Below are 25,150 nucleotides of genomic sequence, written 5' to 3' on the forward strand. Positions count from 1 at the left end.
CCTCCCCCCTGTGCCCGCAGCGGTGCCCGCCTCCCCCGCGCCTGCCTCTGCCTCGCAAGCTCTTTATGGGTGTTAGAGCAAGGTGCAAAGCAGAGGCCAGTCCTGGCAGAGGCCTGGAGCAGCCGGAAGGGAGGCGGGGAAGTCTCAACCTGGAAAAGACCGAGGCTCCTGAACACCTTTTGGATAAGAAAGGGGGCGGTGACACCTGAGTCTGGAGCAGACAGGACGGGAGGCAAACCAGCATCTGGTAACTTCCACCTCAGGGGTCTCACGGTTTCCACGAGGCTGAGAGTGGGGCCTGTGGCTTTTCCTCTCTGGGTCCCCCCAGGACTTAACACTGGTCCTCCTCAATGAGTATTTGAGAAATAAATACAGCCCAGAGTTCTGGACAGGCCAAGAAGAGAAAGGGGACTGAGGTTTGTTGAGGACACCGAGGCTCTGAAAGGTTTAGTAAATTGCCTGAGGTCACACAGCAGTCAAGAGAAGAAGGCAGCTTTGAACTCAAGTCTGTCTGGCGCCCAAGCCCTCGGGGGTGACTGGAGCCTGCTGGAAGCAGGGCTGGAGCAGGCGTGCAGCTGTTCTCAGAACCTCCGCTCGGAGGACCGTCCTCTGGGGGGAGCAGGGCTGATGAGACCACCAGTGGCTGCCACAGCCTTGACCAAAGCAGACTTTGTGGAGGATACAAGAGGCCAGAGGAGAGCAGGCCCGAGTCCTGGCTCACAACTGGGGGAGGAGGGCTGGGAGCGAGAGAGGTGCCGAGATGCCTCCCCAGGGTGGGCTGGAGACACTTGGACAACAGGAGTCTGGGCTCACCAAGATGCACAGCCGGCCTAGAATCTAGAGTTTCCATGGGCTCTGCTGAGCTGGCAGGCAGCGGACACCCACTGAGCACCGACCACAGGCTGGCTCAGTCCTCAGGTGTCCTACAGGCAGGCCCTAGCATCACACCCATTGAACAGATGAGGCAACTGAGGCACAGCGACATTAAATAGCCTGCCCAGGTCCCAGGTGAGTAGCAGAGCTCAGATTCAAACGCGGGCTGAAGGCCCTGGCCTGCACTCGTAACCCTGCATCCCATTGCAGTTCAGGGACACGGTGCAGTGTCCTCAGTGGTGGACACAGCTGAGGGTGCAGGCTGGGTCTTGATAGCGGGAGGTGGAGGATGTGGCAGCACCAGGCTGAAGGCTGAGAGCGGGGGCAGTTTGGAGGGTGTGGGAGACGCAGGATTCCTTTGGTCAAACCTTCAAACCCTCGAGACAAGAGCGTGGGGAGGGGCGCAGAGCAGGAGATAGATGGGGTGGGGGCCACCGGGGCAGGAGCAGGAGGAAGCGGGGGCTGCCCGCAGCCCCAGTGGATTCTAGGAGACCGTGAGGGTGTTTGCACCTCTTGTGAAAGAGCAGGGTTTCTCTTCTGTATAACGTCTGTTGCAATACAGGGCAAAATCTGTTTTTGTTTGCAGTACAGCTTGTTACTAAAGAGCTTTTCCACAGCAGGACCTGCGGAAGCCCCTTCTACTCGGTTACCAGGGTGTGCCAGGTGTCTTTTGGGGAGGAGGGGCCACACAAAGAGAAATGGTGGGAACTGGGGGGAAATTCAGTCAAAAACAACTCAGTGTGAGTTCAAACGTGTTGTCACCCACAAGCTGCATTTCCACCACTCTGGCCATCTTTGCACGGGGTTGGGGGGGGCAGGGTCCATAGGATTAAAGGAGACAATGTCACGAGGGACCTGGCCCCAGCCTGTAGTAGGTACCCTAGGTACTGCACAGGTCAGCTCTTGCCTCCCAGGGTAAATTTTTCTGTGAAGAATGTTCCTTGCCGAGGAAAGCGCAAGCAGCTCCAGAGCCCACTGGCCGGGGGTCCCTGCTCCGGGCTGAGGCTGCCTGGGGTCTGAACCTGGCCTCTGCGGACTGGCTAGGCCTTGGTCAAATTACCTGGCCTCTCAGGGCCGCCAGTTCCCCATCCTTAAAATGGTGCTGGTGAGGACAACAGGTGCCCTAAGAGGTGCTGTGAGGATGTGCCCAGCTAAGGGCTCAATAAAGGCTAATTCGTGATCATAGAAGTAGCTGTTTATGATATAAACGAAAGCCAGGGGTGGAGCAGAGTGGGGGGTGGGAGAACGGCTCCTGGTGGCCTCATGAAAGTCTAAGTGAATAGGAAAGAAATACCCCCAGCCTCCTCAGTGGGGTGGCCACTGGGTTGGCAAGAGGGTCAGCTGGTGTCCAGGACAAGGAGGGACCAAGACAATCCAGCAGAATTTACTTAGTGCTGTCCGGGGAGAGGCTGAGTGTGAGGGACCCTGGTGCTGGCAGCCCTGGAGTGGAACACTAGCCCTGTGGCCACCCACCCCATGGCTGGCTTGGATCCAGGCCACCCAGCTTTAGAGGGAGCCTGGGACCAGGAAAGAGGCACCCACATGGCCCCTGGAAGTACATACTCCCATCCTAAAACACTTGGTCTCTGGTGGCATTTCAGGAAGTGGGAGGTGCCACCCTTCCTGGTGATAGTGACACTTTGTGCCGCAGGGCACAGTGCTTTGGTGGCTGGCCACTGGCCCCCCCTTCTGTCCCTGGCTAATGCCAGCAGTGACATGGAGAGTGGCTCTGCCACTCGGCAGGTTCAGTGCGGTGGTTCCACCACAGCAGCCACGCAGGACTCCTCAGGCAGTGAGCTGTCTCTCCCCACTGACCCCCGGACCCGACCGGACCACACGATGCCACCCTCCTTGTTTAAGCCTGGCCATGCTGGGGGAGGCTGTCAATGCAGCAGCCAGGCAGAGTGCACGATCCCCCGCCCCTTCAAAAGCCACCTCGGCAAGGCATTAGCTAAACATCTCCTCGGTCCCTGAAGGCTTCCCCTGTGAAGTCTGCAATGTTCAAACGGCAGCCAGCAAATCCCCGGAGACAGGTCCCTGGGAATTAGCCGCACGGGCTGGATGAAAGCCCCTCTGATGTTCGCAAGCAGGAGAGGACGTGAGAAGAAGGAGACAGACATTACCTGCCAGCTGCAGGGCCCACGGTAACAGGAGCAAGCCGAGGAGCCGGGGGGCCACGCGGGGGCCGGGAGGGCGCGGGTGACCCGGCAGGGCCCGCCACCATGGAGGCCAGCTCTCCATCTGGGGACCTTCTTGTCTGGGTCGGCTGGGTCGGTGTCCCTCCTTCCTCTTTAGTTCACAGGAGGGGGCAGTGCGCTGGCAGCCACAGTTCCCCTTTGTGTTCCCACGAAGCTCCTCCCTGGCCACCCTCTGCTCCTCGGGGCCACCCTCTGCTCCTCGGGGCCACCCTCTGCGCCTCGGGGCCTCCCGCCTCCCCGGTCCCAGGCCCTTCCACTCAGACAGTGGAGCAGCCCCCTGGCAGGGGTGGCCGCCACGTGAAGAATCTGGGGCTCAGATTCGTCCAGGCCACTCAGCCAGGAGAAGAGCTGGAGATGGGGACCCAGGACTCCCCAAGCCAAACCGCAGCAGCTTCACCCCTCCTCGGCCCCTTTGCAGCTGGGGGCCCTGTCCTGAAGATGCTGGTGACCATGCAGAGGAGGCCACAAGAGTTCCGTGAGTAAACTGGGATCTCGATTAGCTCCTCGCTTCTGAAAAACTTTTAAAACAACCACAAGCGCGTTCACACAAACTTCCCCTCTGAAATATTCTGGGAAACCCCTCGATAATGTGTTTACGCAAGAGCAGGGTGTTCGGTGGCAGGTGGAAGTGGTTGGGAGGATGGGGCTGCAGGGGGCGCAGGCTGTTAGGGTGAGGGGCAAGAGCCACTTGTTCCTAGCCCCAGAGAGGGCCAAACGCCTCCTGGGGCCAAAAGGTCAGCTGCCCATCATTTGTCCAGCGAGGGCTGCTGAGTCCCCTGCAGAGCCCTGGGAGATGCCTCCTGTCTGGCCCACCTCAAATGTCACTGCTTCCTGTGGCCTCCCTGAACTTTGGCTCACCCGCATACTCCCCACCGTGGGACACATGAACTGGTTCCCCATCTGGCTCCACATCACAGCTCCTGCAGGCACTGACACAGGGACAACAACTTTTGCTGCCTGGGTCCCTTTCCTTAGCAGACTGGAGCCTTCCACCTTGGCATCCTGAAAGCCCAGCTCTGGGCTGGATGGGGCAGGGCCAGATGTCTGCCTCGGTGTCTGGAGTGGCAGAGGGAAGGGGTGGGGATAGGGGGGTAGAGGGATGGGGATCGGGGCACCCTGGCACTCAGAGGAGACAGGTGGGAAGGTGGCTGAGTTTCAGCACAGGCTGAGCACATCCCTCCTTTCTCCATTAGTGCCCATTAACCCATGAGATAAACATGATTATCCTAATTGTACGAAGGAGAAAACTATAGCCCCAAGAGGCAAAGCAACTCGCTCAAGATCAGGGCAGGTCCATGGGGCTGGCATCCGAACACCAGAACACTGAGCCTTCCTCTCCACTTCAGATGTATCTGGGCACCGTGGCTGCAGCCCCCCGTGATGGCATAACGGGGTCCAGTTTCAGTTCTCAACCCGAATGCTTTCCCCTCGGCTGCTTGGACACCCAGCAGGAGCAGGGGCTGCCCACCAGGTGAAGAAGACGTATGAGCACGAGACGTTTCCTGCGGCGCGGGGGGCGGGAGGGGACCCCAGTGGTATTGACTGTTGATCCATCACGGTGATACATGATCACATATGTCACAGTGAGACACAGATAATCTGCTTCACGCTGTTCCCCAACTCCTGGGGGGAGCAGGTTGTCTAAGCATCTCCATGCGTGGTGATAGACCTCGTGTGAATGCCTGGGGGCACAGAGGGAGGTGGCCGAGTGCCAGGCTGCTGCAGAACATGGAACCCTGCTCTTCTGACACTGGTGCTGCCTCTGCTCCTGCCTGTCTGTGCGGCTACAGCTCAAACCCCTCAGCCCCTCCTGAGTGCTCCCGGGAGCCCTGCCGCCTCTGAGCCTGTGCCCAGCCTCACCGCCTAGGCCTCCTGTCCCTGTTCTTCACCTTTGACCCCTTTGCCTGATGCAGGGGTCGCATGGGTGGACAGGTGCGTGAGCATCAGATGGGGGTAAAGCCCTTCCTCCCAGGCTTGGGAAGGTGGCTGCCGGGAGGCTCTCAACAGGCCTATGGGACAGCTGGACTCTGGGGTGGCTGGGATGAGGCCCGCACCCTTCCTGGGCAGGCCCTGGGGCTGCAGAGCACAGATGCGACTGGAAGAGGTGAAGCTGAGGGTCCTTGGTCACTGTTGAGTTCCTGAGACGCTCCACAGCCACACAGCCTCCTGGGGAGAGGCAGAGAGGCAGGGACAGGCCTTGAGCAAGGAGCCAGCGGGCCCGGCTGTGCCACCTGGGCCTCCAGTCTGGCCCTGATTGGCCTCAGGAACCAGGATGATAGAAATAAAAGCACAGCACATTCAGAAACCTCATTTTCGTCAAAACTTTCCATCTCCTCTCACCCAAGTGGCTGTCGAGCAGGGAACTTGCCAGGTTCGGGCCCACGGCTTTTCCCTCCCGTGCCCTCGCCCTTGGAAGGAGAGGTGAATAAGCAGATGAGAGGCCCCAAGGCCCGAGGAGGAGCAGAGAACTGAAACCAGGCTCTTCGGGCACCCCCGGTGGGCCGCTGTGGCCGCACAGCCTTTGGGCCAGCTGTGTTTGCAGGTGAGGCCACCAGGGATGGCATCTCTCAGCCACTGGTTGGTGTCCAGTCGTCCATCCCTCCATCCATCCCTCCGTCCATCCTTTGCATTTTTCTGAGTGCCTGCTCTGCACCGGGCAGTGACCTTGCAGAAGGATGCGCAAGTGAAAGACCCCAGCTTCTTTTTAAAAGATGACCAGTAAGGGGATCTTAACCCTTGACCTGGTGGTGTCAGCACCACGCTCTCCCGAGTGAGCCACGGGCCGGCCCTAGACCCCAGTTTCAAGGAGCCCACATCTAGGGCGGGAGATCGGCAATCCCTGCACAGTTAAGTAATAACAGAGCAGTTCAGCGCAGCTACTAAATGCTGGACACCATTTGAGTGGCTTTTAAACTCTTAACCAATTTAATCCTCACTGCAATCCTAGGAAGCAGATACTCCCCTCGCTTCCATTTCACAGATGCAGAAACTGAGGCATGGGGAGGTTAATGTCTAACCACTACTCTAGCCCACCTTGATGGCAGAAGACAAGAGGGGAGATGGGGGAAGAAGTGAATTACTCGAGTGGAGGGAGGAGGGGATGCCCAGGAGGGCTTCATGGAGGAGGTGGCAGCCCTGAAGGAAGAAGTTGGGTGGGAGATGGGGGAGCACAGGTGCTCCCTGCCGTCCCCAGGGGTCTCCTCCACACTAACACTAAAGCTCTCCAAAGGGGACATGGTTGCTGGCCTGTTCTCAGTTTAGTTCCATGGACACTTATTAAGTACCTACTGTGTGCCTGGGGTACAAAACATGTCATAGTTTTGCCCTCAAGGCGCTCCATGTCTAGGAAGAAAACAGACACGCCCTGCCCCGGCCAAGGTTTCCAAACTCCTGAGCGAGCCTGCACGCAAGGGTGGCAGAGGGGCCTCCAGCCCGGCGGCCCTGAAGTCCCAAGCTCTCTGCAGTTCTTTCACAGGCAGGCGGAAGCAGAAGTGCCCTGGGAAGGGGACCCCTCGGCTCTCTGTCCCAGCTGTGGAAGTCATTTCCTTCCTCCCTGCAGACTCCACGTCGAGGAGGAGCCAGCAGGAGGGGACCACCTGGAATGACCCGCCAAGAAGGCCTGGTGGCTGAGATGTGCCGGGGGCGGGGGGAGACATCAAGGCGCATCAGGTCCCCTCTCCAGCCTTGCCACGCTGAGAGTAATCCTGAACATCTGGAAAAAACCAAAAAAACAAAGGTGGCACCATTTTCCAACACGCATTCCCTGTTCACGCGCCAAGGCCTTGTGAGGCTCAGAGCCTCAGCACAATTGTGTCCCTGGAAGAGACAAGCACCCACCAGGAGGCTATTGGCTGGGGGTCCACAGGTGGCAGGCGCCAGGTCCTGCACTAGTGCTGCCACCTCTTTCCCCTCCGGACCATGCAGGGGTAGCCCCGGGTTGTCCTGTACCAATGGTGCCACCTGGTGGCGGACATGGGAACGCCCTCACCTGGGATTTCTTCTCGTCCCTTGCTCCCCCTCTAGGGGGTCCTCGGCTGCCTAGAGGCGACCTCCCAGCAAGGTCGGGCCAGGGCTTGAGTGGCCTCAGCATAGGGCAGCAGAAGGGGAGTCAGGGACAGGCGGGATCAGGAACGTGCAGGGGGGCAACTGTGGGAACGCAGTGTGGGGTGCGGTGGCTGCAGGACCCCCAAAGCACCTCTCCAATGTCATTCCTGGGCACCCTGGGGTCCAGGCCCTGTTCCAACAAGCTGCTTCTGCTGGGAACACTTTATAATCTCCTCTAGTGGGGTCTACATGGAAGCTGGTTACTGGCCGCCAGGAAAACCAGTCTTATTCTTTGCTGTCACATCTGGGGACTTTCTGGGCATGTCTTCCCAGAGGGGGTTCAGCCAATTAAGGAAAGAATTAGCCTCCCCTGAGGCTAATTCATGCTTCATCACCCACAGTTCTATGGTTCTATGGGACAGAGAGTCTCAATCTCCTGTGGGCAGAGGGGGTGTGTGTGGCAGCCACTAATTATGCAGATTCCTGACCCCAGCCCAGAGGTGTGACTCCAGGAGGCTTTGGGGAGGCAGGGTGTCTGCAGTTCAACAGACCCTGCTTCTCACACTTAAGAAACTGCCTGAAGCATCTCCCAAATTTGAGACAAGTGTGGTCCTCCCTGCCCGTCCCCTCCCCTGCCCCCACGTGTCCTCCCTCGCTTGTCCCCTCCCCTTCTCCCCCATCTTCCCTTCCTCCCCGCTCCCTCCCCCCTCCCGTGGAAGGCCAGCACAGTGTCCTGGGAAGAGCGGAGGGTCTGCAGCAAGCGCCCCGCCGCCTTACAGATGAGGAGACCGAAGTGCAGGGAGCACAAGCCCTCGCCCAAGGCCACCCGGGCAGCGAGCAGTGGCAGCAGGACTCGAGCTCCCACAACTGAGCTTTCACCTTTAACCGCTGAGCAAGTCACTTGGTTTGCGGTTTGCATCCCAACCTTGTCTCCTCAGCCTCGTGGGGCAGTTTCCTCTCCACAGAATGGGGTGAAACACCCACCGTGCAAGAGTTTGGTGAAGTAACAGAGGTGAAAGCACTTTGCAAAGAAGAGCGTGTTGCAAGAAGGTGGCCGTTCTGCCTCCATCTTTATTCAGCCACTCCCTTGCTTAGGTCCCTTTACAAAAGGCTTGGGGGAGTCACAGGGAACAATGAGGGCCCAGCAAGGGGAGATGAGGGGGGTACAGACTCAGAGGGTGTGTGGTTATGGATGAGGAAATTGTGGAGGGTGACAGGGCTGGGAGCAGTGGCTGGGGCACAGGAGGGAAGGGTGGGACAGGAGGAGGGGCAGGGAAAGGAGGCCCCCCAGGCACATCCCGCCTCTACTTCCCAGGGCAGCTGGAAGCTGGCCTTGGAGCTGGGTCCTGTTGGGGTTCCAGAGGTGGGGTGCAGGGCACCAGGCAGCGGCAGGGGGTTCTCCGGGGGACTCTCCCCTAACTCAGCCTCATTCCTCAGGAAAGTTCTGCCCTCCTTTCCTGTTCTCCCCTCTTTTCTCTGCCTCTCACTTTCTCTTCCATTGCACTGTGGCTAGGCCAGCTCACCCCAAACCCCCAGGGCTGGGGACAGTAATGGCGCAGCTGTGCAGACCTGGGTCAAAGTCAGAAGGCCTAGGTTCAGGGACAGTAAAGAACCCAGGTCAGCACCTCTGCTTCTTGCAGGGGTCTAGAAGTCCCCTTCAGTGATACACAGGGAACCGTGGGTCACTCATTCATTCGTTCAACAAACCTCTCCGGGGCACGGCTCTGGACGAGTCCCCGTCCTGGGTGCCAATCATGTAGGGCAGAGCCTGACACCTGCTCATCTAAGTCACAGCACAGTGTGAACCCAGCGTGAAGGGGGAGCAGCCCAGACGAAGCCGAGCCTGTCTAGAGGCCAAGGCCAAGGCTTCATGCAGGCTTCCCGGAGCGGATAAGAGGGCTGGCGGGAGGGGCTGAGGCTGCAGATGGGCCCAGGGGAGCCGGACTGCGAAGGCTTCCCTCCTCCCCTGGGCCTCCTCCGATGCATCTACCTTCTCCCTCCGGCATCCACAGTCAGATGCATAAAACCATTTATTTTTTCTGTTCAAAAATTACTGGTATTGCCAGTATCGATTTCCACTGTTTTCATTTCACATGGACAGATCTTCAGCCGCATTCTGAGTTCAGCAGCTTTCTGGTCGTTCCTGGAAGCCCGGCATCATTTATGATACGGTTTCTGGGTGGAAAGGCTTTCTTGGGAAGACAGCTCATTTGGAAGTTAGAGACTTCCTGAGCATATTGGACTGGAAGTCCCGTTGTGTGCAAAATGCCCTGCAATGCTGAAAGACATGCTGCGGTCTTTTTAGGACCAAACATCTCAAAGGGACCTGCTGATCAACAATAACCACAGTCTGTCCTTTGCAGGGATAGGAAACAGGAGGTGAAAAGCCAGCCGAGTCTAGACCTATGGATCTCAGCACTGGGCTACTTCCAGCAGGTCGCAGCCCATGAAGATTTCACTCACCCAGAATCCCCCTCCCCGGGAAATTCCCCCACCACAACTAAGGGCAAAAAGAAAGTGTTTTCAGCCTCTTTTCATTTGCCTTGGGTGACAAGATTTAGAAGCAGTAGCTCTGCCTGGCAGGACCCTGTGCCTGAGTCATTATTTCCCTAGGGTGTCCTTTGTCCCTTTTTCCTCCCAGCATTTGCTGACCTCTGTGTCAGCACCTTCAGGCAGATGAAATATGTGTGGGATGAGGCTCTCTCTGAGCTACCTGTGGGATGGGGACTCAGGGACTTGCCAGATGCAGCAGACCTCAGAGTGGTCAGGAGGCCCCTTGTCATCCAGCCTAGGGCCTGGATGAGGTAGGGGTCCCTCACACCTCACCCATGGCCTTCCTGCCTCCTCTGACCACCCCTGGGCATTGGCCCACTGGCCACTGGGCATGGCCGCTGTCTGAGGGCAAGGGCAGGGAGGGGAAGAGGTGGCATAAGGAGGGAAAGGAAACACATCCTCACCAGACACGTGGCTTGAGCCCATCCTCTCAGCCACCCTGCGAGGCAGGTGCTACTGTGTCCCCATTCCGCAGCTGAGGAAACTAAGGCTCAGAGAAGGGAAGTCGCTATTCTAAGGCCACACAGACAGTGAGGGTGGAGCTTAGACAAGTGCTGCCTTGTGACAGTCTTTTGGGGCATCTGCACTCCGTTGCTAGATGTGAGCTGTCTGCAGCCTCCTCTCCCCTCGGTCCCTCAGCTGCCTCACCTGCAGCAGCCCCCCTCTTCCTCAGGTGAGGGCGCCTCCATCTTTGCAGGTGCTAAAGGCCCAAGCACATGTATGTCTTGAATGAATGAATGAGAAACTGGGAGAAGAGTCCCTGTGCAGAGCCTATTCCCTTAATACAGAGGTGAAAAGGACACCACAGAGGATTCTCATAAGATCAGTAATAGATCAATAGGACGTTGGTCACAAACTTGTAGAAAGCTGATGCATCTGAGCAGTGATGCGGCCTCCCATGTGGAATGACAGAGCAGTAGGGACGCTGGTCTTAGATCCTTCCACTCAATTCCACAGGTGTTAGGGGTCCCCCACAGCCGCCCTGGGCTTTGCGCTGAGAACACCAGGAAGAAGACCCCACCCCAACCCTTCTCATCCCCTCCCTGCAGGGTCTTGACCTGCGTTTCACAGATGTCACCATCACCGGGCCACAGACACGACAGGTGGAGTCAGATGGGGATGGGGCCGGGGTGAGGCCTTGGCTGCCTGGAGAGCAGGGACGGGGCGGGCTCAGTGGAAGGAGGGGCTTCCCGGTCGCCATCCCCCCAAGTCCCCACTGGGTACCTGCCTGCCACCTGCCCTGGTTGACCAGAAGCCCAAGAGCCTTCGCCCCTCTGCTCCCCTCCTTTCTGTTTGTGTCCCCCACTGACCGGGAGCTGTCAGCCTCCCCAGCAGCCCTTGCCCTGGATGAACAGGTCTTTCCCTCGGAGCTCTAGCCCCCAGGCCCTGCTCCCCAGTGTCTGAGCAGGTCTCTTCCTTTCGACAAGTGAGGGTGGGGTTTGCGCCCCCCCAGCCTCCCCTTCTCCAGTCCAAGACGTCCCTGGTCCTGGTGGTACCCCCAACCTGGCTTCCAGACCCTTCTCCATGGAGTGTCCTCCAACCTGCATCCCCTGGTGCCCAGCTGTGGTCTGAGTAGGACAGAGGTCAGTGGGACCACGGTCCCCTCCCTCATTCTGGACAGAGGCCTCCCAGGAGTCTCCTGGCTGACTGATGTGTGTTCCCCACATGGCAAGGCCATCCTTCCCTGCACAGACCCGCTCAGCACAGCTCTTAGGGAGAGGGGCTGTTTTAAAAGAGCCCCCCTTGCCCTCTGCCGCATCCTTCTCCCAACCCCTCTTACCATCAGCTGAGATTGTGCGCAAATCATTTTGACTTAGAAAAAGACATTATCAGGCTCTGGAACTCCCTCTCCTGGAGGAAGCTTGGAGATTAGGCAAGGATATTATTCCCACACTTAGTGTGACTCATGGGAGATGCTGAAACCTACGGTGGGACGTGTATCGGGAAAAGATCCGGGAAAGGAGCAAAGAATGGCATCTGTTGAGGACTCAGGGGCTTCCAGACCCTTCACACACATGATCTCACAATCTGCGTATAAGGGACACAATTGTCCCTGCTTTACAGGGAAAGAACCGGAGGCTGAGAGGAGCAAGTTGCACAGAATCCTAGATGGAGGCGATGGCTCCCAAGCCCTTGTCTTCTCCGTAAACTGCTGTTTACAGCACAGAGGAAGTTGGTCACTGGGGCAGAGCTAGGTGTGTGGGGTCTGAAGCTCACACAGTTTTGAGGGGGCTCTCATTGAAAAGCAGAACACATTTACAAAACCACAATTTGTCATGATAGTGAATATTAATTTCCCATTCTAGTGAGAATAAAAATCACGTTACAAATTTTAAAGGATTGGTAAATACCGTAAACATCAAGCAACTCAGGAAAGTAGCAGGGTATTTTGTATTGACCACTGACCAGCTCCATAACACATTCCCTGTGCATGTGTATACTCTGATCACCTCTGTGTACAGCAGGGAGTTTGCAATGCCACATTCTATAGAGAGAATAAACACTTTGACCAAATTTCTATATAGGAGCAGTGAGAATTCAGAGCACGGGCATGTGAAGTTTTCTCATGTGGGGCTGGCCCGGTGGCGCACTGAAGAGTGCGCTGCTTGGGAGCGTGGCGGCGCTCCCGCCAAGGGTTCAGATCCCATGTGGAGACCGGTTCCCGCTCACGGGCTGGGCGCGGTGCGGGCGCGACACCGAGGGTTGCGATCCTGTTACCAGTCAGTAAAAAAGACAAAAAAAAAAAAAAAGTTTTCTCATGTGGGGCTGGCCCGGTGGCGCACTGAAGAGTGCGCTGCTTGGGAGCGTGGCGGCGCTCCCGCCGAGGGGTCAGATCCCATGTGGAGTCCGGTTACCGCTCCCTGGCTGAGCGCGGTGCGGGCGCGACACCGAGGGTTGCGATCCTGTTACCAGTCAGTAAAAAAGACAAAAAAAAAAAAAAAGTTTTCTCATGTGGGGCTGGCCCGGTGGCGCACTGAAGAGTGCGCTGCTTGGGAGCGTGGCGGCGCTCCCGCCGAGGGGTCAGATCCCATGTGGAGTCCGGTTACCGCTCCCTGGCTGAGCGCGGTGCGGGCGCGACACCGAGGGTTGCGATCCTGTTACCAGTCAGTAAAAAAGACAAAAAAAAAAAAAAAGTTTTCTCATGTGGAATAATCTTAAGTGCTCCTTGGACGGATCGTCCTCGTCATCCAGTGTGGTTTGATGTTCTCATTGCAAGGACCTATTATGAGTTTTATGTTATCTTTGTTGATGTCAATATTTCATGCCAAATTAGCAAGAAATTTAAATCTTTTTCATTGTGTTCATTGGATTCATTCTTCTGAATTCATCAGTGGGAGTGTTCCTGGAAGCCATCTATCTGCACTGAACTTCTTTTCCTAGAAGTTATCGCTGGAAATAACAGGCAGCAAGAACTGAACGACACGTGGCTGTAACTGCAAGCCACATAAAATATCCCAGAGTCCCAAGCTAAAGGCATTCCCAAGTCAACTCTCCCAAAATACCTGCAGCCAGCCCAATGCCGTCCAACTGGATGGGAGGTGAGAAAGAGGGGAATCCAAGTGGAAAGAAACTTAAATAAGGTTAAGTTGTCTCACATTTGCAAAGTTTACAGAAACATATGACCAAGTGACCACATTGCAATTACATATTGCAATTCAGCAGCAAAAAAAAAAAAATTGATTTTCACTGAGTTGCACTGACATCTGGGGACCACTCTTTGGCTGTTCCAGAGAAGGTGCCCTAAAGAGGATGCAGCAGCCAAACGCCTGCTAGTTTTTATCTCACCCAGAAGGCCCAGGCAAGGGTGGCCTCTGCTTTACAAGAACCTGAGTCTGGACTAGGAGGCAGGAGATCTGGGCTCACGGCCTAGCCAGCCACTTCCTAACTGTGGGGCCTTGGGCAAGTCGTGCAGGGCCTCTGAGCTTCACCTTCCTCATCAGAAAGGTGAGAAGACTTCCTACTTCCTTGCCACAAAAGTGCCTTGTGAACTGTAGGAGGCCATAGACATGTACGGGATTACGCTCACTAGTAAGGCAGCCAGCTTCTGTCTGGGGAATTCTGTCATTTAGAGTTCTGCTGCAGCCGGCCCGGTGGCGCACTGCTACAGTGCGCCGCTTGGGAGCGCAGCGGTGCTCCAGCCGAGGGTTCGGATCCCACATACAGACCAGGGCTCACTGGCTGAGCGAGGTGCAGGCGCAACACCGAGGGTTGCGATCCCATTGCCGGTCACGAAAAAAGACAAAAAGGAAAAAAAAAAAATAGAGTTCTGCTGCAGTGACCCCTCCCTGGAGCCCAGTTTTGGGAGCTCACCTGTCTCCCCAGGTATGGAGAAGGGGAGCTATTTCTGAATTAGGATCCTGAGCTGACCCCAGACTGGGCTGTGATGTACCAGAAAGCCAGGCCCCCCCAGAATTCCTGTCACCTGGAGCCTGCCCCTGTGCAGCCTCGGCGCTCTGCCTGGCTGGCCAGCGCCCCCTGTGCGGCCGGGAGAAGCGGCGAGGCCCCGGTTGGTCTTCCTTGTCGGGCCTGATGGACGGCAGCAGACTCCTCCTCCAGCTGCTCAGAGCTCCAGCCCACACTTTGCCTCCAGCTCAAGCTCCCAGGCGCCAGCTCCTCTTCCTCCTGGCATCAAACGTCTGTGTGATCAGCTTTTCATCCATTTTCTGAAAATGTGGCGATTGAAAGATGTTCTGAATCTCGCAGAATTATACGTGTTGCACCCTGGCCATGCATCACTGCAGCCCCAGCCTGACACTGGGCGGGCGCCCTGCTCTCCGCCAGCCCCTTTATCACCCTCGGCCCCTGCCCGAGTCCCCTGAGGGATGGAGGGTCAGCTGCAAGCTCTGGGCCGAGGTCAGGAGAAGGCCGATGTGTACTCCCCGGGTGGAGGTGGGGCGCCCCCTGGAGGCGGGGCAGGAAGGGCGGGTGCATCAGACCCCTGAGAATGCGGAGGCATCTCTCTCCTGCTCTGAGAATCCACAGCCCCCTCTGCACCTTCCTCACAGTGAAGGAGATTGACTGACACTGGCCACGCGCTCTGCATCGCGTCTTTGTAATAAGCTTTCTCATTTGGCAGCAAATCCCAGTTTTACAAAGAGTTTTTCAACCATGTTCTCCCTTGAGCTTCACAGAAACCCCACGGGAGAGAAGGGAGCCGGGGACCTGGGAGGCTCTGCCGTGGCCAAGTTCATGAGCCACGGGTGAAGAGGGTCACTGGTCAGTCAAGAGGCTAGAAAGGTCAGGGGCACCCATGTGGGGGACCTGCAGGTGTCGGGGCTGTGGGTGCCAGGAGTAGACCCTGCACCAGGGCTCAGGATGGAAGCCTTGAAACCCAGGGAAGGAGATGGAACAGAACAGGCAGGAGCCAAGGACCCAGTGAGGGTTGCTGAGGGTCAGAGCGAATACTAGATTTCAGAAAGTGCAATAATCCAAAAACCTACCAAGGAAAAGCAAATCGCTCCCACGCTCAATCCTTCTCCCCAGAGGTGTCTACCCCTGCAGCCTCACCTGCAACCTTTCTCACTCTTCTGACTCTGCAAACGTGAGCACAGAGACACAGCCGGGGGAATCTGGACCTGTCTGCTTTGACTGAAATAGGGCCATCTGCAATTCGTGGCTCAGCACCTTGCCCTTTTCACTTGAAGGCATCTTGTCGTCCCTACAGACTGAGGATGGGGAGATGCGCTTTGGACTAGCCTGGCTGGTTGGTGGGCAGGTGGCCTGCAGGGCTCAGCCCTGGCCTGGCATGCAGCAGCTGCAGCCTGAGCCTGGCAGGTGAGCCGAATCAGGAGGGGGGCCAGGCAGGGCTGCAGCTCCTGCTCGGGTCCACAAAAGAGTGCAGATCTGCTCCTCCCGCCTGTACTAGGAAGGAGACGGGACTGGCCATGAGGAGAAGGCAGAGGGACAGGGAACTGGGGGTGGGGACTTTGGGAGGACAGGAGTCCACACAGGAAAATAAAGAGGCTGTTCCTGGGGGTGGGGGTGGAGGAGGACGCTGGGCAGGCAGAGCCACCCCCATGGTAAAAGGATACGTTTTGTCAGGACTTTTCTTTTCTAAGGTGACCGGTAAGGGGATCCCAACCCCTGACTTGGTGTTGTCAGCGCCACGCTCTCCCAAGTGAGCCATGGGCCAGTGCTTGTCAGGACTTTTCTAAACCCATAATCACCTCCCTCCCGCTTGTCCCGGTCAGCTTGTTTCACCAGGGACACCACTGGGGAGACCGCCTGGAGAAGGAAGCAGGAGCAGCCACGGACTTCATGGGGACTGTTTGTGATTCTGATGGCAGGTCTAGCTCCCTTCCCCTCCCTGCCCCGGCCAGGGCTAGGGGTGAACTGAGGATTGGACAGAGGAGAGGGGGAGAGCAGGGGGCAGCCCTGCCTGAGGTCCAGGGTGACAGCAGAGGACAGCCAAGGTCTGGAGGGCCACCAATGGGCACCAAGGATCCAGCTTGCCCTGCCCTAAGAGAGTCCTGCTGAATGTAGTGTGTTGAATTGGGTCCTGCAAAAGAGATGGTCAAGTACTAGCTTCCCCCTCGTTCCCCCCCCCATGACTGTGAATGTGACCTTATTTGGACAGGGTCTTTATAGATATATTTGTTCCTTTCATCTCAAGATAAAATCATCTTGGATTTAAGGTAGGCCCTAAGTCCAATGGCTGGTGTCCTTATGAGAAGAGGAGAGGACACACACAGAGACACCGGAAAGAAGGCCTTGGAAAGATGGAGGCACAGACTGGAGAGATGAGGCTACAAGCCAAGGGATGCCTGTGGCCACCGGAAGGTGGAAGAGGAGGAAGGATCCTCCCCTAGAGCCTTCAGAGGGAGCACAGCCCTGCCAACACCTTGATCTAGGACAGCTGGCCTCCAGAATTGTGAGGGAATGCACGCCTGTTGCATGTATGGTGACCCCCAGGCTACGGTATTTTGTTATGGCAGCCTCAGCCTCAGAAAACTAATAAACTGAATAAAGACTGAAGCAAGATCATTAGGAAGATCGTTGAACCTCCTGAACAGGAGCCAGGGAAGCGATTGTAAATACCTCAGAAGCCACATTGAGAGCAACTGTTTTACAAGCTGAGTTGTAGGAGGAAAATAAAGTGACTTTTTATTGTAAAGCCACATAACCTTATGAAAAGTCTGGAAACTAGAAGGGAGTATTTACCCATAATCCCACGGTGCCCTTTGGACCCTGCAGACATGGGTTCAAATCCCTGATCCATCATCTTCTCTTTGACTCAGAGGTGATTCCTTCAATGGTCTGAGCCTCAGTTCATTCATCTATAAGGTAAGGATCATGCACCTGCACTGGCCCATTTGTTCGGATTAAACGAGATTGCGTGTGCTCGGCTCTGCACCACGCATGAACAGGGCTCATTGACAGAGGTGCCCTCTCTCATAAAAAAGTCCCAAATGATGAAATTGGATTTGTTTTGCCATCCCTAAAATTGGATATATCACAACTTTCTTCTTCCTTTATTTGGATCCAGTGAAGCTTTTTTCTAACTTTTTTTTTTTTTTACTGACCAGTAACGGGATCACAACCCTCGTTGTCACGCCCGTACCGGGGACTGGCAACGGGATCGCAACCCTCGGTGTCGCGCCCGCACAGCGTTCAGCCAGTGAGCAGGAACCGGTCTCCACATGGGATCCGAACCCTCGGCGGGAGCACCACTGGAGAGTGCACCACCGGGCCGGCCCTTTTTTCCAACTTTTAAAAATATTCTTTTAAATTTACAAACAGTAAAATTCATTCTTGTTGGTGTGCAGTTCTCTGGGTTTAGAGTCAACACAGAGTCCTGTAACCGCTGCCACAGTCAAGCCACAGAACCTCTCATCAGCCCCGAATTCCCGCGTGCTGCCCGTGACAACCACGGCCTCTTCCCCTTTCCCTTCTCTGGAGCGTCAGAAGTGGAGTCACAGGGCAGGTGACCTTTCAGTCTGGATTCTGTCACTCAGCATAAAGCTTTTGAGGTTCATGCATGCTGCTGCTGAATCAGTACTCGACTCCTTTGTAGTGCTGAGCTGTGTTCCGTGGGTGGCAGCACACGTACCTACCCACCAGGGGACGGCTGTGGGCTGTTTCCAGGTCGGGGTGATTATGAATAAAGCTGCTACAAAATTCACGAGCAGGGTTTTGTGTGAACATAAGTTTTCACTCCTCTTGGGTATTACCTAGGAATTTCCAGGTCCCCATCAGGTTTCTAACGGTCCCTAAGTCAGACGTGCTAAGAGGCTTGGTGGGGAGGACAGCACAGGCACCATCAGCTCTAGGCTCACCTGACCACAGCACGGGGACGCCACAGCTCACCTGGCTGCAGCACGGGGACACCATAGGTCACCTGGCCACAGCACGGGGACATCAAGGCTCACCTGACCACAGCACGGGGACATCGGGGCTCACCTGACCACAGCACAAGGATGCCACAGCTCACCTGACCACAGTATGGGGACACTGGGGCTCGCCTGACCCAGGGACAAGTGCTGGCCGGTCGCTTCAGCTCCTACCACCTGGGCCCTTTCTGTCGGGAGGTAATAGAGGAAGGTAAAATCGTTTCCACTTCATTTCCTTTTATTTCCACTAATATTAAGAAGTGCCGAGAGCACTGAAAGAATAAAAAGATGGACATAACACCAAGATCAAGGGTTTGGATCCCCGTACTGGCCAGCCACAAAAAATAAAAGAAAAAATCTCAGAAAAGGCCACCAAACAGCATGACGGAGTCCCAAATAACTGAGAATCAACTGTAACGGCCAAAGTAAGACTTTTTTTTAAAAAAAAGAAAACACTCATTATATCCTTTTTTTCCTTCATCATAAAACAGCATATTTACTTCCATCCTCCCCTGAACATAACAGCGGAGGGAATTTCCCAAGGCAAAGAGGCCGGGACCCTGAATCAGGCAGGGTGCGCAGCTTCACCATGCGGACCCCTCGCTGCCTTGGGGTCGGGTGTCTCCCCACAGGTCTGTCCTCGACAAGGAGCCTGGATCAGCTTGACCTGCCCCAGCACTGCTGGTGGGAAGCCACAGCTGCCACATCTAATCACCCTGAGCTCTTCTGCCCACACACAGTCCTGGCACAGCTCAGGGATGGGGCACCAGTCCCGTCATCTGGTCTGTCTCCATAGCACTGGCCATTGTCAAAACAGTTCTGATTGCTGAAAAGTCATGGAAACTGTATTAGTCAGGATTCCCCAGAGAAACAGAACCTACAGAGGCTGAGAAGCCCCAGGATCTGCAGTCTGCAAGCTGGAAAGACCCAGAAGAGCCGATAGTGTAGTTGCAGTCCAACTCCAAGTTCAAAGGCAGGGGAAGACCAGCGTCCCAGCTTGAAGTCAGTCGGGCAGGCAGAATCTCTCTTACTGTGCCTCTTTGTTATCTGGGCTTTCAATGAATCGGATGAGGACTGTGTAAGGGAGGGCGTCTGCCTCACTCAGTCTACCGACTGAAGCGCTAATCTCATCCAGAAACGCCCTCACGGACACACCCAGAATAACATTTAACCAAATATCTGGCCTCCGCGTGGCCTGGTTAAGTCGAAGCATAAAACAAACCATCGCAGAAAACATAGGACAGCCATCATCAACCCCACCCATGCAGCCGGCTTGTTTATTGGGCTGCCCTCCCCGGCAGGCGGCAGAGGAACCCCTGTGTTCGTCAGGAGGAGGCCCTGGGGCAGAGGGTGTGTGCAGGGACCCATGGGGAAAGGACACTGCTGATCCTGCAAGGGAAGAAACCAGGGTTTCCTGACACCAACCCCAGAGGCAGGGCCCACGTGCCCATTAGGCTCAGCAGGCACAGTGCTTAAGGGACACCCTGGGCTCAGAAAAATGCTTTAATTTATTTTTAATAAGAAAAATAATTTTTAAAATAATCTATAACCAGCCCGGCCTGGTTATATTTATCTTTATACCAAAGCAGCCATAATATATAATTTAAAGAAATTTGGGGGTGGGGTGGGGGGAGGGCCTCATGAAAGTCATGATCTGGCCCTGCCCGTGGCTCCCTCCAGCTGGCCGTGTCTGCACGCTGGGCACTGCCTCCTCATGCCCGGCTGCTGGCACTGTTTCTGGGCTGTGCTGCAGATGCCAGACCAGGGTGGGGAGCAGGGTAGTGGGCAGCCAGTGACCAGCCTCTGTCAGCTGAAACTCTTTGCATCTGGCCTTGTCCACTCCAAGGAATAAACGCGAGTTTTGCGGTGCTATTTCATCAGTGTCCTGCTGCGGCCTTCCTTGGTAGGGGTTGTTTTTTTCCCAGTCCTGGTGCTACTGGGCCTGGAGGTGAGGTCTGTGCCACCCTTGCTCACGGCTCTTCACGGCTTTGCTGAAACACTACCTTCTAGGACGCCTCTCCTGGCCCCCTCCCCAAACTCTCCATCTCCCTGCCCTGCCTTATTTCGGGCTCTTTATCTCTCTTGTTTGGTACCCATGTGTGCAGGGCAGTATTTATCCACTGCTGCATCCCCAGTGCTAAAACAGTGCCTGGCACATAGTAGGAGCTTGATAAAATTCCCACCCCCAGCCTGCCCTCCTGCCATGACTGTGCCCACCCAGGGCCTCCACCTGGGGCTGTACCCGTCCCTCCTTGACAACTCAGGCGCGTTGCTCAGCAAGTCTCCCCCTCCTGCATCCTTCCCCCCATTTTAATGATCAGTGCCAGCAGTGCACAAACGTGCAAATACATCATAATTCCTCCCTTCTTAACAACAAAACCCCTCAAGCACCTCCTTTGGCCCAGCATCACTTTCCAACAATCGCGCCATTTCTCTGATCCTTCTCTTAGCAAGACCCCTTGAAAGACGTCTGGGTCACGGTGCTGCTTCTCCTCCTCCTGTTCTCCCCAGAACCCCTCGGCTGGCTTTCACCCCCTCCTCTCACTGGGGTCAACTTTGCCCTGTAACCCTGCAGCCGCCCCAGGCCACACCCCACTGACCCGAGGCCCCGTGAACGCAGGGATCCCTCGCCCCGCGCACCTGCCCCCTCTCCCCGCGCACCTGCCTCCTCTCCCCCTGGCCGCTCCTCCACAGCACCCTTGCTGGGTTCTCATCACCCCAACCTCTAAACGAGGGCATGTCCCAGGGCCTGTCCTCAAACCCCTCTCCTCTCTGTGCATACTCTTTCCTGAGACGATCTCATCCCCCAAGAGGGCTTTAGATTCCACGAGAGGGCCGGGACTCTCAACCTCATACCTGTGGCCAGGGGGCTCCTTGGACCCCACATGTCCCTCCCAACCTGCTCCCCCTCCATCTGCCCCGCAGATGTTAAAGGGCAAGGCTCTCCTTCCTGCTGTTCAGGCCAAAGTCTGTGGGTCTCTTTGCCCTTCCGTTCCTCTCACAGCCCACACCTAATCTGTCAGCAAATCCCTTATAATACATTCAGACCAAACAACTTCTCTCTGCCCGGCAATCCCCACCATGACCTCTCCTCGTTTATTCTAATAACCCTCAATAGATCTCTGCTCCCGTCTCCCCCCAACCCACCTCCCCAACCTCTAGTCAGTCCCCCCACAGCAGCCAGAGTGACCCTTGCAGATAGGAGGCAGGTGCCATGGCTCTGCTCAGAGCTCCAAAGTGGCCTCCATGTCACGCCATGTGGAAGCCAAAGCCCTTCGATGGCCCGGCAGGCCCTGTCTGTTCTAAAGCCACAGCTTCCCCCCCAACCTTCTCCCTGCCTCCCACGCTTTCCTCGCCACACCGCCATCCTTGCTGTGTTTGAATGCGTGGGACGACCTTTGCATCAGGTGTTGCTTATGTCCGGAATGCCCCCGACCCCCAAATCTGCACGGCTCCCTTCCCCCCTCTTTGAGGTCTCCCACCCGGACATCCCACCCCCTCCTCCAGGACAGGTCTCACCGTCCCTCATACCATGTGCTGACTGTTTGTCCATCTGCCTCCCCCGATGACAATGGGCCCCCACTCTTGTCTCTTTTGTTCGCTGGCAGAGCGGTACCCAGGGCAGAATAGGTCCTTGCAGAAGATTTACTGCATGAAGAAATGACTGCCATTGCGATTGAGGATGTAATGTAAATAACCACGAAGTTTTAAACGCTACGCATCTCTGCAGGGTACACACTCTGGAAGGGCAGGTTTTTTCTTTTCAGGTTAACTCAGAAGTTAGAGCTGCACAGAACACCTCCAGCCGCGATGCTGTGCACCCACGGTGCTGGGCGGAGACTGACGCTTCCTGATGGAAACCGAGAACTGAACATGCGTCCCAGGAAAATGCAGACCCGTCAGGGCTAAGCCGAGTCGGGTATCTGAGACATATAATCTGGGGACGGGGGGAGATTCCGAGATTTTTGATTCACGTGGCTTCCACACACCGTAGAACCTGCTGTTGAGCCCATCTATGGAGTCATTACTAATGATAAACAGTGTTTCTTTTCCAGGGTTCCAGGCATTTTACCCCAGAGCTGATTCCCAGACTCAGAAAATCCAGAACCTAGACTCCCTCACAGGGTGGGGTGTTCCTTCAGCAGCCCCCCGTCCTCTGCCCCCACCCCAGCAGCAAATCCCTCTCTTCCTTCTATTTTCCTTTCTGCACAGATGCTTTAGGAGATTCAGACTCCATGTTCAGCGTCCCCAGTTTCAGAGACATAAAATTGGATAAGACAGAGGCTCTGGCCTGGAGGGGCCACCTTTGCCTGGGGAGGCAGAGTCAGCAGCAGGCGCTCATAAAGGTGCACCAAGGTGCCCTGGAGGTACAGGACACAGGGAGAGGTTCTGCCGGGTGGTGAGGGGGTGGCAGGGAGAGCTCAGGTTGGGTCCTGGGCAGGGAGGCGTCCCCAGAATGTAAAAGCAAGGACTGACATCATCGGGTCTGTGTTTCAGAAGCAAGCCTGAGGGCTACCTGGGGCAGGGCTGGGGACCCGTCCTGAGTGGCCTGGCCCCGCCTGGGCTCAGGGCCCCTGACCAGGGAGCGACGGTGATTGGGTGCTGTCACTGAGAGGCAGGTGACGCTTCCCTGGTGACCTCCTGCACTTCGCTTCCCCTAATGTCCCGTTAACTGTGCTCAAGTTTGAATTTTGGTTTTCATGGAAGTCAAGTAGGGACCTGGAGTGGCCACACCGATGGCTGGTCCATGGTCTGGGCTGGCGGGGATGGGGCTGGGCTCCCAGCATGACCCTTGAAGCTCGGACCTGGGGTGTCCCACCCCCTCGGTGCTCCCCTGTGCTCGGCTGTGCAGTGGCGGTGGCAAGACCTCCTCACAAGCCTGGGAGGATTGTCACATGAGGGGGTCTGTGTGGCAGGAGCTTCTACGACAGCTGCGGGCCGCCTCCCCGTACTCCCAGCCCAGTGCGTCCCGGTCCCCGCCCCATGTGCAGGCTGCACTTGCTGCCCACTTCCACCCACGGAACACGGCACAATGGTGGGGCTGACTCCTGAGATTGGCTGTGAAAGACTATCTCTCTCTCCTGGTCACTTACTCTGATACTGGGCTGTGAGCTGCCCTGTGAAAGGCCCACGTGGCAAGGACCTGAGGGCCACCAACACCACCGGGGATCCTGAAAGCCGAGGGGAAGGCAGCCCTGGCCAGCCCTTGACTGCAGCCTGATGAGAGACCCCCAGCCCGGCCACCCCACATGTAGCCATATGGAGATAAAGCAAATAAGTAATTATGTTAATGTTGTTAGGAACCAAGATTTTCAGCATAAGAGAAAAAGGAAACAAATATAAAATAAAAGAAGATAAAGTAAAAACGCTATCATCCTAAATGTAAGCTGAAAATGTAAGCGTGAACTCATTTTGTGTTTTCTCTTTAAAAAAAAAGTGTTTCCCAGCTCTGTCCACTAGAAATGCCTAGAAACTAATAACCAACCAGTAGCAAAGAACGTAGCTCCCGGATTGTGGTCTCCGAACACCATTTTCCTCTAAAAGGAACTAATGTTCCTTGGTTAATTTCAGGTCTGGACCAAAGGAAAAAAAATAGGACAAATGAGCCTGGAACATATTGTTATACTAGAAATCAAGAAAGCTCTCACAGACCACTGAGGTGCTTCCCTTTCCCTTCCTGCTTGTAGTGGATTGAATTATGTCCCCCAAAACTCCCTGAAGCTTGAATTGTGTCCCCCAAGTTTTATGTATTAGAAACTTAGTCCCCACTGTGACTGTTAAGAGGGTGGGAAATCCTATTATGGTAATTGAAAGGTGGAGCCTTGAAGAGGTGATTGGATGGTAGGACCGTGCAGTAGTGAATGGATTAAAAATGGTGGTCATGGGCGTGGTTCTGAGGGCTTTAAAAGGAGAGGAGAGTCTGTCTGTCTGTCTCTCTCCCTCTCTGCTCTCTCTGCTTCCACCATCTTGCAATGTGAGACCCCTGGGTCACTGTCACCACCACCACATGGACTTTGGACTTCCCAGCCTCAGAAACTGTAAATAAATTTCGTTTTTCTTGATAAATCACCCAGTTTCAGGTATTTTGTTACAAGCAACATAAATGGACTAATACACTGCTTTATAAAATATTTATTAACTTTTTCCTTCCTTTCTTTTTTTTTTTTTCCTTTTTGTCTCTTTTTTTGTGACTGGCAACGGATCGCAACCCTCAGTGTAGCGCCCATACTGGACCGGGACCGGCAACGGGATCGCAACCCTTGGTGTTGCCCCCGCACCTCGCTCCGCCAGTGAGTGGCTGGTCTGTATGTGGGATCCGAACCCTCGGAGGGAGCGCCGCTGCGCTTCCCAAGTGGCGCACTGTAGCAGTGCGCCACCGGGCCGGCCTGTAACTTTTTCCTTCCTTTCTTCATCAAAAAGCCACTAGGCAGATCTGAACAAGGTAGGTCGTTGGGAGTAGGCAGACCCAAGTCAGGTTATGAGGGTGGGGTCAGGCCCCACACTCAAGATGAATGGCAGCCGTGGGTCAGGAGCTTGGTGTTGAACAGAGAGATTGATATAGTGGGAGGCAGAGAAGGGAGACACAAGTATGGGAAAGGGGAAAGCCTGAATGAACCCTGTAGTACAGTATCGAAATGGTAGCTAATGCTGGGAATTCATGGGTTTTTAATAGACGGGAAAGGAAAAAAGAAATATGCTATTATAAGGTTCTTATATTTTATATGAAGTGGTATATTATCTCTTAAAGGAAGACTGTGATTAATTAAAGTTGTATACTATAAACAAAAATAATGAAAGAATTATAACTAATAAGTCAACAAATGAGATATGACAGAATTACTAAAAATATTGAATTACACCAAAAGAAGGCAGAAGAAGAGGAAAAGGGAAACAAAGAACAGATAGGACAAATAGAAAATGAGTAAAAAGATGACAGATTTAAACCTAACCATATCAGTAGTGACATTCAATATAAATGGTCTGATCAACTTGGGGGCTTCTGGTCAAGATGGCAGAATAGACAGTCACCAGTGTCAGTCTCTCCCACAAATCAACCAATTTGCAACTATTAAAAATCAATGATAAAAATTAATAAATAAATTCACACACACACACACACACACACACACACACACACACAAACCGGGGGGG

The 25,150-nt window shown here is 55.2% G+C and overlaps 1 protein-coding gene and 1 pseudogene across 1 annotated transcript in view; one reads left to right on the forward strand and one right to left on the reverse strand.

The window, feature by feature from the left end:
* Positions 1-10,001, reverse strand: part of NFAM1 (NFAT activating protein with ITAM motif 1) — a 42,180-nt gene extending 32,179 nt beyond the window's left edge. The window contains exons 1-3 of the mRNA XM_008574516.1: positions 9,942-10,001; positions 6,909-7,031; positions 3,930-4,127 (exon numbers count right to left, since the gene is read on the reverse strand). Coding sequence (XP_008572738.1) covers positions 3,930-4,127; positions 6,909-7,031; positions 9,942-10,001 — 381 coding nt within the window. The remainder of the gene's footprint in view (positions 1-3,929; positions 4,128-6,908; positions 7,032-9,941) is intronic.
* Positions 10,002-13,185: 3,184 nt separating this feature from the next.
* The window catches only part of LOC103591949, a 24,476-nt pseudogene continuing 12,511 nt past the window's right edge, over positions 13,186-25,150 (forward strand).

The sequence above is a fragment of the Galeopterus variegatus genome, unplaced genomic scaffold, assembly GCF_000696425.1.
Source record: "Galeopterus variegatus unplaced genomic scaffold, G_variegatus-3.0.2 Scaffold55, whole genome shotgun sequence".
Taxonomy (NCBI): domain Eukaryota; kingdom Metazoa; phylum Chordata; class Mammalia; order Dermoptera; family Cynocephalidae; genus Galeopterus; species Galeopterus variegatus.